General features: G+C 50.3%; 2 protein-coding genes across 2 annotated transcripts in view; both read right to left on the bottom strand.

The window, feature by feature from the left end:
- Positions 1-10,543, bottom strand: part of LOC103925518 (olfactory receptor 52B2-like) — a 12,225-nt gene extending 1,682 nt beyond the window's left edge. Inside the window, 6 exon segments of the mRNA XM_009334249.1 lie at positions 806-898; positions 2,787-2,864; positions 3,747-3,781; positions 5,666-5,787; positions 9,617-10,474; positions 10,476-10,543. Of these exon segments, the coding sequence (XP_009332524.1) occupies positions 806-898; positions 2,787-2,864; positions 3,747-3,781; positions 5,666-5,787; positions 9,617-10,474; positions 10,476-10,543 (1,254 nt within the window).
- Positions 10,544-10,559: 16 nt separating this feature from the next.
- The window catches only part of LOC103925517 (olfactory receptor 52B2-like), an 8,937-nt gene continuing 7,344 nt past the window's right edge, over positions 10,560-12,152 (bottom strand). Inside the window, exon 3 of the mRNA XM_009334248.1 lies at positions 10,560-10,633. Within this exon, the coding sequence (XP_009332523.1) occupies positions 10,560-10,633 (74 nt within the window). The remainder of the gene's footprint in view (positions 10,634-12,152) is intronic.

The following is a 12,152-nucleotide window of genomic DNA, read 5'->3' as shown; positions in this document are numbered from 1 at the left end:
TGAGGGGAGGGAGAGCACCCCTGCCAAGAAGGACTTGGGGGTACTGGTGGATGAAAAGCTGGACGGGAGCCAGCAATGTGCACTCGCAGCCCAGGCGGCCAACCATATCCTGGGCTGCATCAGAAGAAGCGTGGCCAGCACATAGAGGGAGGGGATTCTGCCCCTCTGCTCTGCTCTGGTGAGACCCCCCCTGCAGCACTGCGTCCAGCTCTGGGCTCCTCAGCAGGAAACACACACGGATCTGTTGGAGCGGGTCCAGACAAGGGCCACGACAATGATTAGAGGGATAGAACACCTCTCCTATGAGGACAGGCTTAGAGAGTTGGGGTTGTTCAGCCTGGAGAGGAGAAGACTCCAGGGCAAGCCTTTCAGTACTTAAAGGGGGCTTATAAGAAAGATGGTGGCAAACTTTTTAGCAGGGCCTGTTGCGATAGGACAAGGGGTAATCGTTTGAAACTAAAAGAGGGTGAATTCAGACTAGATATAAGGAAGAAATTTTTTATGCTGAGGGTGGTGAAGCACTGGCACAGGTTGCCCAGAGAGGTGGTGGATGCCCCATCCCTGGAAACATTCCAGGTCAGGTTGGACGGGGCTCTGAGCAACCTGATCTGGTTGAAGATGTCCCTGCTCTTTGCAGGGGGGTTGGACTAGATGACCTTTAAAGGTCCCTTCCCACCCAAACTATTCTATGATTCTATGACAATATAGCAAGGCTCAAGCAACCTAGGAGAGTTCTAGATGCATTGATGACAACTTCCTGGCACAGGTGATGAAGGAGCCAACAAGTAAAGGGGCTCTGCTGGACCTGATACTTGGAAACAAGGTTGAACTGGTCAGGGATGTGAACATAGGAGGCAGCCTTGGCCACAGTGACCATGCGATGGTGGAGGTCAGGATCCTGGGAGGAGGGAGCAGGGCCTGGTCTCAAATACACTTCCCCTCTCCTCCGATGGCATCTCCATGAGTGATGGGAAGGGGAACCCGGGTGGGGCAGGGTGATAGGGAAGAGGTAGGACAGGCATTGTGGCTGCCAACAGTCTCAACACCAAACACTAGAGAAGATGATGTATCTGGCCTCAAAATGCCAGCAGTGTCTATCCTTGCTTAGAAAAGCCCTTCCAAAGAGAATGGCAGGGGCATCTCAGAAATACCACAAATTATCACATTGCAAGCATGCAGATATGTAGGGCCGAAACAGGCATGCAGACTGCTTCTCGGTCCTACACCACTCTGGAATCCAAAGATTTCACTGAGAAAACAACTTTGTACCAAATAACTTCCATCCTCCACATGGGCATATATATATAGGTATAGTCACTGTTGGAAAACCTACTGTTGCTCTCATGAGCGTCTCACAGCAGTTAATTATTCTCATTATTCAAAATAAGGCTTTTATTTCTAATCAGAATATGTCTGGCTTCATTTTCCATTCATTCAAATTCATCCTTCTCAAGGGCATTACAATGATCCTTAGCATCAGATGTTTCCTCCTGAAACTTCCACCCTGCAGTAAAGATGCCTCTACAGCTCTTTAAAAATTAATATGTTTTGCACCCTTTATAGATTGAGTATTTTCTCCAGCACTTGAATAATATGTCTGTTCTGTCTCCTCCTCTCCAGACTTTTTTCACTATCTTTTAAAACACTGACCCCAAACCAGAAGGCAGGGCTGCAGCACCGCTCTCACCATGAGCAAGCCCACCCCCTCACTGCACTGCATGACTGACATTAACCTGTTCCTCTCTAGAAATTCGTTTTAAGGCTAAAACAGACTGTGGATTAGTACGAGCCCCAAATAGGTCAGCCAGGCCAAAAGCCACTGGCTTATCCTCCACTGAGCCCCGCAACAGGTATTTTTTAGAGATCTTTACTCTAAGATGTCTCTGGTCAGATGTGCTTTATTCCCTGAGCTCATGTTGCACAAGACAGAGCATCCCCTGGGGTACACCCCAACTCTCAAGAGGCTGCATTAAAGCACCGCTGTCTAACAGCCACGAATTGCCAGAGCAGACCTCTGGGTCCGGCCCTCTCTCTGCACTTACCTGCTGCTCCAGGAGGGTTTGCTGCTGCCCATTTCTGCCTTCAGCTAGGGCAGTGCAGCTCCAACGCACAGTGCCACTGATCACCAGCGAGATTGTTCTGTATTTATTAGCCAGCAGGTTCACTCCTGCAGGTTTTTAGATGAAATGTCTCTTTCCCCATTAATCTGCATTAAGCACAGTACACACCATAACTAACCTGTGGACACACATATACAAATGCAAACATCAAAACTTCTTGTTTGCAAACCATCAAAACGTTGATGTTTGCAAACCACTTCTGCTTGTGGTGCTGTGCCACACTGCAGCTCTGGAGCAGACTGGATTCGGGGCATGGGTAAAAGACAAATGTTTCCGCCCCTGCCTCTCCCTGCCGGCCCCGGAGCCCTCCCCTGCTCGGAGGGGAAACCCTCAGGAGGGGGATGATTTCCTCCGCTCCCGCCCTCCCACCCCATGCCCATGTGCTGCAAATACTGACTGCACCACAAGGCTGCATTTTGTCCCTCTTCTGAGCATCAGCACAGATGTCTGGGTGGGAAGACGCTGTGACAGCACACAGAAGGCAGAGTTTTCCTCATCTGCTTTATACATCATGTAAGAAAAGCCTGTCTGGCCTCTGGGGCTGGTCGGCACAGCTGAGGGGGGGCACCATACTGGTCCCCCAAGAAAGGCATGTCTGAGAGGAGTCATCCAGGTCAGCTGTGAGGAGAGCAAAGCATCTCCAGGGGGCAGGTCAAGGCCCCACACATGGAGCAGGATGGTGCCGGGGTGGAAACCACGGGCTTTTGCTGTGCGGGTGGCTCCTCTGAGCTGGCCGTTGGGCATCTGCAGCCCACCAGGCATTGGCAAAGCAACCCACAGCTACGGCAGCACACAGGTGGTGAAGAAGGAGGAGACGCGTGACTTGGGGCTTCTGGGCTGAGTGTGGGGGGCCAAGGGTCTCTGTGTGTAGCTTGTCTGTGTTTGTCCTTCCAGACAAAAGCTGTTCCTGCTGTCTGTGCAGGAAGCCTATCCTACCTAGAGAGGAATTAAAAATATCCCTGCCTGCAACCCCTCCTGCCAGCCCACCTGCTGGAGAGCTGAAGCTTTCAAGGTTTTAAGCAGGAGATGCTTCGTCCGAAGTGGCAAACCCTAGGGCTGTTCTTGCGGGCTGATGCCACTCACAGATGAAGCTCCCCATAGTGCAGGTCTTGCTGCTGTGGTGTAAATGCTGTTGCCTGCTGCTCTTCCCTGCACCTCTGCATGACTAACCCTGCACAGCCCTGCTGCAGACCCGGGGGTCTGCACAAGCTAGGGCAGAATATCGGGATCTCATACAAGCTCTGAGGAAGCGGAGCAAAGGAGCAGTTGACCAGCAAGCCAGTGGCAAGCTGACAGCCCCGACTCCAGCCCAGTGCACAGATTCTGCATTTTGACCATGGCCTTTGGGGGTCCAGCTCACACAACCAACTGGGCGCTGGACAATGACTCCTGCTTGTGGTCCTTCCCACCGCACTGTCTCACCTCAGTCCAGCCCCCCAGGCAAGCAGAAGCTGTCACTTCTAGAATAACATGTCTCAATGTATTCAAGGGGAAAACATAACTTTGGTACCCAAGCCTCCAGAAGTGTTTTCCTGCCTGCTGGGCTAGCAGGACGCCTGCTTAGCCACAACTGCGGCACTGGTAAAGCACCTGGACTGCATTCCTCTGAATCTGTTTGTTTGTCACTCCATAAATGATGGGGTTTAGCGTGGGGGAAAAAAGCACACAGAGATTGGCCACAATGATAAGAGCAGACCTGGGAATACAGCACCCAAAACAGTGTGCAAAAAGCAGGAAAAAGCTAGCATGAAGCACAGTAATATGACCAAGAGATGAGAGCCGCGGGTGCTCAGAGCCTTGAGCCAGGCGTCTTTGGATGGGAGCTGGAAGACAGTCTGGAGGATCAGCGGGTAAGACGCAGCAATGAGTGTGGCATCCACACCTATCACAAAAACAGCCATCACAGCACCACACCAGACGTTCATGGTGATGTCCACACGGGCCAGCCTGGCTATACCCACGCACTTGCAGTAGGTGTGAGGGAGGAGTTTGTTTCTGCAGGTCAAGCGCTTCACAAGAACAACAATGGGGAAAACGATGGATAAGCTTCTTGCTAAAGCAGCCAACCCTATTGTCCCTGTCATCTCTTTGTCTCCTTTTTATCAGGAGGGTCACATATTTGAGGGGCTGGCAGATGGCAATGTGCAGATCAAATGGCATAGCCAGTAGGATTGCCGATTCAGCACAGGAGAAGACAAGGATGACAAATACCTGGGTAATGCAGGCTTCCAAAGAAATCTCCCCAGCCCTAAACCAGAAGATGGCCAGTGTCTTGGACACGGTGGTAGTGGATAGCAGCAAGTCAGCAACGGCCAGCATGGGCAGGAAGAGGTACTTGGGCTCATGGAGGCTTTTCTATGTGTCGTTGATGAAGGACAGTGTGAAATTCCCAAGGACAGCAACCATGCACATGAGTGTAAAGGGGGTGGAGATCCAGAGGTGAGACTCCCCACGCCAGAGATGCCCGTCAGGACACAGGTGACAGGAGCAAGGGCAATGCAACTGACAGCTAACATGACAGGCTATTCCTTGCACTTTCTACAAGGGCTCCAGTGACTAAAAAGAAAGGACAAAACAAACTTTAATGTTACAGGTCTTGAGTACATGTGCTCACAAGCTCACTGACACTGCCAGAAGACCTAATCCATAACAACCACTCAGGGAGTCACAGAACTGTGGAGCAATCCAGGCTGGACAGGACCTTGGGAGGTCTCTGGTCCAACCATCTGTGCAAAGCAGGGTCAGCTAAGGGCTTTATCCAGCTGAGTCTCAAAAACCTCCAAGGATGGAGATTGCACAAGCTCTCTGGGCAGTCTGTTTCAGTTTATGCACTGGGGCTGTAAATCAGTCAGCCCTGTGCAACCATCGACCAGGCTTCCCTGCAAATGGACGGGAGGTGGACGCACTCAGGGTGGTACCAGGGCATCCTCCTCTGAGTCTGAACAGGGAGAGGCTGTTTCCCCGCTCTCCTCTACCCATCTGATCCTGGCATCATCCAGCTCTCACCTAATAGGCACTGGGTGAGTGCAAAGGTCTGGCCGAGCACCGGCGCTTGCTCCAGTGAGCTGAGATGCTCAGCAGGGAGGAAAGCCAGGACAGGCTCAAACGCTGTTTAGTCAGGCAGCAGCTTTCTGACACAAAGTCAGGCAGTGCATCGCTGAGCCTGTGGCAGTGACACAGGCCTCCTGCCTCCCACAGCAGGCATAATTTTAATTTCAACGCTTCCACCTTCCTAAAAGTGCAGGAACTTGCTCGCTCAGCACAAGCAACTCACCAGTTTCCTGCCCCAGCCAGGAACGAGGGTTTTCTGTCCACAGCCCTCAGGCAGAGACGTGCAGGTGCCAGGGAATCTGCTCTCGCAGCAAGGGATGGGGTTATTCATAGATCCTCTGAGCCCCAGGGGACCCACACCCAGGACACAGCTCACTTTGCTTCCGTCCATCCCCACCACATCTCAAAATGTAAGTCCTGATGTGAAGAAACAGAAAATTAATGCTTTTCCCATTTCAGCTGATTATTTTCACCCTCTTACATTGTTCAGTGAGAGCTGTGATACTGGGCAGATGTTTTAGACTCCTCTATTGCACTTATGTAGAGGAAATTCTCCAGATGGTGCTCATGATCCAAAGATGTCCACAACTCAAAATGCAGGCTTTTGCTCTTCTTGCTTCATCAGACAAGGAGACGCATATTTTATGACAGAAATGCTAAAATAGGTAAAGGAAATTCACCCTTTCATATCCCACTATTGGGGGAAGACTGTGCTGCTTAGTTTCAAGCTAGCACCACACATCTCACCTGAAGTCACGAGATGGTCTCCCATCTCTTCAGCAGACACTCAGAGGAGTTTGTCTTGAGCTCCAGCAGTTCCTAGGCCCAAAGGCTTATTTTTCATGGCCTTTAACAGCACAAAGGACTGCCGTGATCACCCAGCTTCACCCCCTTCATAACACTGCAAAGCATCTTACAGATGCTTTGCTTTCATTTTCATTGAAAGGGGACTGTGAACCAACTCTCAGCCATTACTATGGCTGAGCAAAGTTGGATTAAAGTGCTGGTTTCTCCTGATTTTCTCCCCCTCATCTTATCCCTGTCATTATTGCAGTGGTGGGAAAGGTGTTTCGCGGGGACTGGGCAGCGCTGGCGTGTGCTGGGGGAAGGAGCTGGACTTCTTCTGCAAGCCAGCACGACTCCAGCCTCCCCTGGTCCCTCCCATCCCGCTGAGAGCAGTGCAGCATGCATCGAGGGACCCTCCCAGCTCGCTGTATGTTTTCAAAAATGTGGACCTCGGGGCTGGCTGAAAAATTTGAGAACAAGCCAAGGGAATCATAGACCTGCATTACCCACCATCGCCCCTGCACAGCTACAGGAACACACTGGGACCCCCACATTGGCCCGTTAGCCAAGCATCACCCAAAGTGCCCCCACCAAGATGCTCCTTCCCTCAGATGCCTGAGCTTCTCTGGAGCCACCTCCACTGGGACTGTAGCCCCCTTCTCTGGTACAGCCTGAACCCCTCCTCCTCAAGAGGATGACTTTGCATTCACCTCTATTAAATTAGCTGTCTTTGCATCATCTAAAAACCTTATTAGCAATGATTTTATACTTGCTTCTACACAACTGATAACAACATATATAGCATCAGACCCAGCATCAATCAATCCCTGATGAATGTCCTCAGAAATATATGGAAAACTAGCTCTCAGTGGGGAGCTATCACTGAAATAAGACTTTGCAGTTAGCCAAACTCCATTAACATCTGCTTTACTTATTGTTTGTTTGTTTGTAATAATGAGTTCTATATCACAGTGTTGTGAAAATAAAAAAAATACTCACAGTTGTATTCAGCCTTCAGGTAACTTTATCATCCAAATGTGGAAGTCATCAGAAAATAAAATGACATGATTCTATGGAAGCTAAACACCAAAAATAAGTACTGATTGCCATTAATTATATTCTTGCCCTTTCTACACTTTATTGATCAAGTCTCATATTCACTTTTCCATTATTTTATTTGGAGCTAATGTCAAACTAAGCAGTTTCAAATTTCTCCAATAATTCCATTTCACCTTTTTAATATTAGCACATGTCAGAAAGGGTTTCTTTTTTTCTTTTTTCTTTTTTTTTACTAGTTTTGCTAAGCCTAAGGGGATACTTGAGGAATACTTGCAGGCCTGGTGGCTCCTCCACTGGCTCTTCTGGACCCCTCAGGCACACATTATCCAGGCCTGCTGATTTCCACTTGCCTCAGTCCAGTTCCCAAAGGCTATGGATAGGATGAATCTGCAGTTAAAAATGTGAATGGAAATATTCACAGGCAAAATCTGAATTGAAATGTGCACCACAATATAAAGAAGTCTGAGGTGTGCTGGAGACTTTGGGGTTGCTGGAGGTGTCTGTAAAATTCAACAAAATTTTGTCAGCACGGATGCACCAGAAATACTGCCTCAGGTGACTGTGTCAAGGCAGAAGAGAAGTTCCGAGGATCGGGACAGTCTCCATCCCCACCCTGCAGGCACAGCCAGGCTCTGGGAGGACACCTCTGCCCCCCCCCTTCATTCACAGACCTAAACCAGGTTCCTTTTCCTTGAAAACAGGGCAGAGAGGAGGCAGTCCCTAGTAAAACTGCCCATTCTTTGGGGTGTGACATCGGGAATGGGGGGACACAGACCTGTGGTCCATCTGCATGGGCCAGCAGCTCAGTCCCAAAGCCTCCAAGACTGGCTCACGCTATGGATCACCCCAGCATTATGCCCTGGGCCACCAGCCTGGCTGGTTGCTTTGTCCACACCCGAGGTCCGAATCCAGCAGGCCAGCAGCAGACACATCCAGGTGGACAGACCTCCTAGCTTCTAGAGGGCATGTTAGGGACTTCTCTGAGCTAGAGGTGGCACCCAAATCTAGAGCTAGCCCGTTCTGGGTGCAGAAAGGGATGGATAAGTGGCCTAGAAATTCAAACCAAGAGGTAGAGAGAGAAAAAGAATGGTTCTTGTATTTGCTAGCACCACTACACAGGCTTCAAAACTGTTATCTCAGCTTTCACCAGCATAAATGTTATGTCACTGCCCATGCCTGTGTTTCTCTAGTAACCGAGGCCGTCTTCCTCATCCTTAGGGAATGGGCTGGTCATGCCTCCCTTTTTCAGTAGATGTGGTCCTATTACAGAAAATACACTAACAACTGGCTTACCGGTGTTACTAGTGAGAGTATGAATATTTGCAAAACACTTTGAGATACTTGACAGAAGACTACTGATGACAGGTAAAGTCACGTTTTTATTGCCACAGCTGATGTTATATCAAGATTTGCTCCCAGTTTCCTTCCTAGGTGGCTGTCCCAAGACAGACCTCTGTGGAAATCGTAGGAGAGGAGTTTTGGGAAGTTGGAGGGCCCCGTCCTGCTGGACTTGGCTCAGTTACACCCTGTGTGGGATCAGGGCCACTTCTCTGTGCAACCATGTTGTACTTCAGTTGCATCTGACATTAGCTAGCAGGGGTTTCCTCATGCTTGGAAGCCAGGCTGGCTCTGCGCATCCCCTGGGAGTCCAGAGACAGAGATGCTAAGACAGGACCAGGATGTCTCCTATTACCACTGACTCCCCCCTCACCCCAAAGTGCCCAGCTCAGCCAGAAGACATCAGATCTTCCCATCCTTGCCCACAGCACAGCTGAGTGCACTGCTCTGAGGAGCAACAGTGAAGCAAACCCACACTGTTGGTAGCAAAGCCTGCAACCTTACCGCAGCTCATAGCTGGGGGGCACATTGGTACCTGATCATCTGGGGACCTGGCAAGCCATCTCCCTGCTGTCAGGCTGCCCAGATGACAGCTGGCTCTTGTGCAAACAGCCGAGCAGGGCAGAGGAGTAGTGCTCCCACCATCTCTGTGTCCTTGCAGCCTTCTGAGAGGGCATCAGGAGAGAGGAGACCCAATGGGTGGTCCCAGATCTGGGTGCCTTCAGGAAGCATCCTTGCCCCAGCCATGTCTATTCCCATGCCACAGAGACGATACACAGCTCGAGCAGAGACATTTCTATAATGAGGTAACAGGCACACATATTATATGTACTTCTTTAATGTTTTCTGTTTCATAAGATCCTCAATAGCACCTTAAGAAGTTAGAAACTATTTTGCTTACAAAGGCCTTGACTGTACAAATACCCAACAGTGGTGGGTTTAGGACAATGCAGGGGATCCCAGAAACATGGGAACAGTGGTAATCCCCAGTGCCTGGCTCCTACTGTCCCAATGAGTTTTTTCCCGTCAGCACATCTGGGAACCTGTCCAGCCTCTCTGCAACAGAGCTATGGGTTGGATGTTGATGTCCATTGAACACACTTATTTTGAAAACGTTCCCATCTGGTCCATGTTTGCCAGTCCCCACTGTCTTTCATTCATTTCCCTCTTTTCAAGGCTTCGTTTCACTCCTCTTGCCGGTAGACCAGGCTGGTTGCCTGTTCCTGCCTGCCTGCTATGCCTTGCTGCCCAAGCGCCCCAGCCTGAGCAGGTGAGCCACGTGCTCCTGGATCTGCCTTGTTCTCACCCCATAGACAATGGGGTTGAGCACGGGTGGCACCACGACACAGAGGTTGGCTAAGGAGATGAGGACATGCCGAGGAACATGCTGGCTGAACCACTGTGCTGGGAAGGAGAAGGCGGCCAGCGTGTAAAACATGGTGATAACACAGAGGTGGGAGCCGCAGGTGTGCAGAGCCTTGGGGGAGGTGTGTGGGGACGGCAGTCCCCAGAGGCACCTGAAGATCAGCGCATAGGAGATGGTGATGGAGATGGCATCCAAGCCGGCTGAAAGGAAGCCAGCAGCTACCCCATACCAGATGTTGATGGAGATGTCAGAGCAGGCCAGGCAGGCCACGCCAATGTGCTTGCAGTAGGTGTGGGGCATGATGTTGTGCCCGCAGTAGGGCAGCCGCTTGAGGAGGAAGATGGCAGGGAACATGATGCAGAAACTCCTGATTAAAGCTGCCACGCCAACTTTCCCCACAACAGAGTGTGTCAGGATGGCCGTGTATCGCAGGGGATTGCAAATGGCGATGTATCTATCAAAGGCCATCGCCAGTAAAATGGCCGACTCTGCCACAAAAACGAAATAGATGGAGAACATCTGTGCCAGGCAGCCACTGAAAGAGATTTGGGTGGGCAGAGATCAGAGGACGCTGGAGGTTTTGGGCACGGTGGCAGTGGACAACAGCAGGTCGCACACTGCCAGCATGCACAGGAAGATGTACACGGGCTCACGAAGGCTGCGCTCCTTCGCGATGGTGACCAGCAGGACCAAGTTCCCAAGAAGGGCAGCAGAGTACATCATGCAGACTGGGATTGAGATCCAGGTGTGAGACCTCCATCCCAGGTATCCCCACCAAGATTAAGAACGTGGGGTGGGATCCCAACAGGTTGGGTGCCGCCATGACTTGATGCAACACTTCACATCATTGTTTCTCGCTTGCAGGAGCTGTGTAATGGTAGAAAGAAGGGCTCCAAGAGCAGCTGAACTGTACCTGGAATACAAAGGGGAGCTGAACTCATGATTAGCATTGCTCATGGCACAGACACTTAAACTTCTGAACCACATTTTATCTGGAAGTGTTAGATATTGAGCAATTTGCCCCATCAGGGTTCCCCTCCACTATTCAGGTCCCTTCATCTCGGCTATGTACTGTCATTTCTGCTCTTTGAGTCTTTGAAATAAGGACAGTCTTCTGCCTGCAACTGCCTGCAGCTGCTGGGAACTAGAGCAAAATATACAGGAAATTCACTCTTGAAACAGCGATTGCATAAATGCTTCTCTGGTTGACATACTTGAACGTGACCACCATTTATGCTGCAATTGAGAGATCTCCAGGGTTGGAAATATATTAAGCTCTCCCATGACTGCCACAAAGAAGGCATGCGCATTGCTCGTCCTGCTCTGGGACACCCAGTTTTAGTGACTCAGAGCTGTTTGAAAGCTACCTACGAAATCAGGACACAAGGAGCTTGGTTCAGTCCTGTCCTTCTTGGGACTTTGCCTGCCTGTATCAACCCCTACAAAAGGTCTGTCTCTGCAACCATGTGTGAGCTCACTCTACCAAGAGCAAGGCGAGTGAAAGGCAGGGGAGAGCCCCTTTCATCCCAAAAGCTCTGCTTCATAAGAGCCCCAGACAGCAGTGTCCGATCACCCAGATATCTGGAGAAATTCTCTTGTTAGATATGCAGAGACAAAATTAAAAGCCACCAGCAGCAGGGCATTATCAAAATGTCAGGGTCTAAAGGGGGATTTACAGTGCCATGAGGAGTAACCAGCTGTGTGTCAGGAGCTGTCACCTTATGCATTATGTCCATGGAACATGAACCACGGCTCTGAGCTGCTGCTGGATTGCCAGGTGTTATTGAGCCAGTGCAAAATAAACAATTAAACCCTCTGAACTCCCTGGCACTGCGGACTACTGTTTTAGAGAATATGGAAAATTTACAGGCAAACTTCTGTCCTAGCTCCCACCCAGTGCACTTTAAGTATTAGAAGTACACAAGTCCATTCTCGCTCCAAGTGAAATCCCTTTACATCCACTGTGTCTGGAAGAACTGAGCAGGAGGAGCATGCTACTTCCATCCCCTTGAGAAACACACTGGCCAGTGCCCTCCCTGCCACACTCATGCACTGAGTTTGGGATAATGCAGCCAGAACTGCTGCCAGGAAATGTTTATGTATCTCTGGCAGTGGTATCACACAATAAATACTGCATGGAGCCCTAGCATCTCCCCATCTCTCTAACCCATCTCTATCTCACCAAACCCAGCTGAAACAAGTGCCATGACCCAGCCAACTCACCCACTTCTTGTGCCAGCATTGGGATCCACCTCGGACGGAGCCTGAGCCTGGGGTGTTTATACTGCGTCCCGAAAGTGCCCTGGGGCACCACAGGGCACAGATGGTGGTGCTCATACCCTGACACAGGTGGCGAAGAGCATCAAGGACACCATCAGTTCATTTTCATAGAATCATAGAATCATAGAATCATTAAGAGTGGAAAAGACCTC

Source organism: Pygoscelis adeliae, unplaced genomic scaffold (assembly GCF_000699105.1).
Source record: "Pygoscelis adeliae isolate BGI_AS28 unplaced genomic scaffold, ASM69910v1 Scaffold351, whole genome shotgun sequence".
Taxonomy (NCBI): domain Eukaryota; kingdom Metazoa; phylum Chordata; class Aves; order Sphenisciformes; family Spheniscidae; genus Pygoscelis; species Pygoscelis adeliae.
Note: the sequence above shows the minus strand (reverse complement) of the source record. Positions and strands in the feature narration are given on the sequence as shown.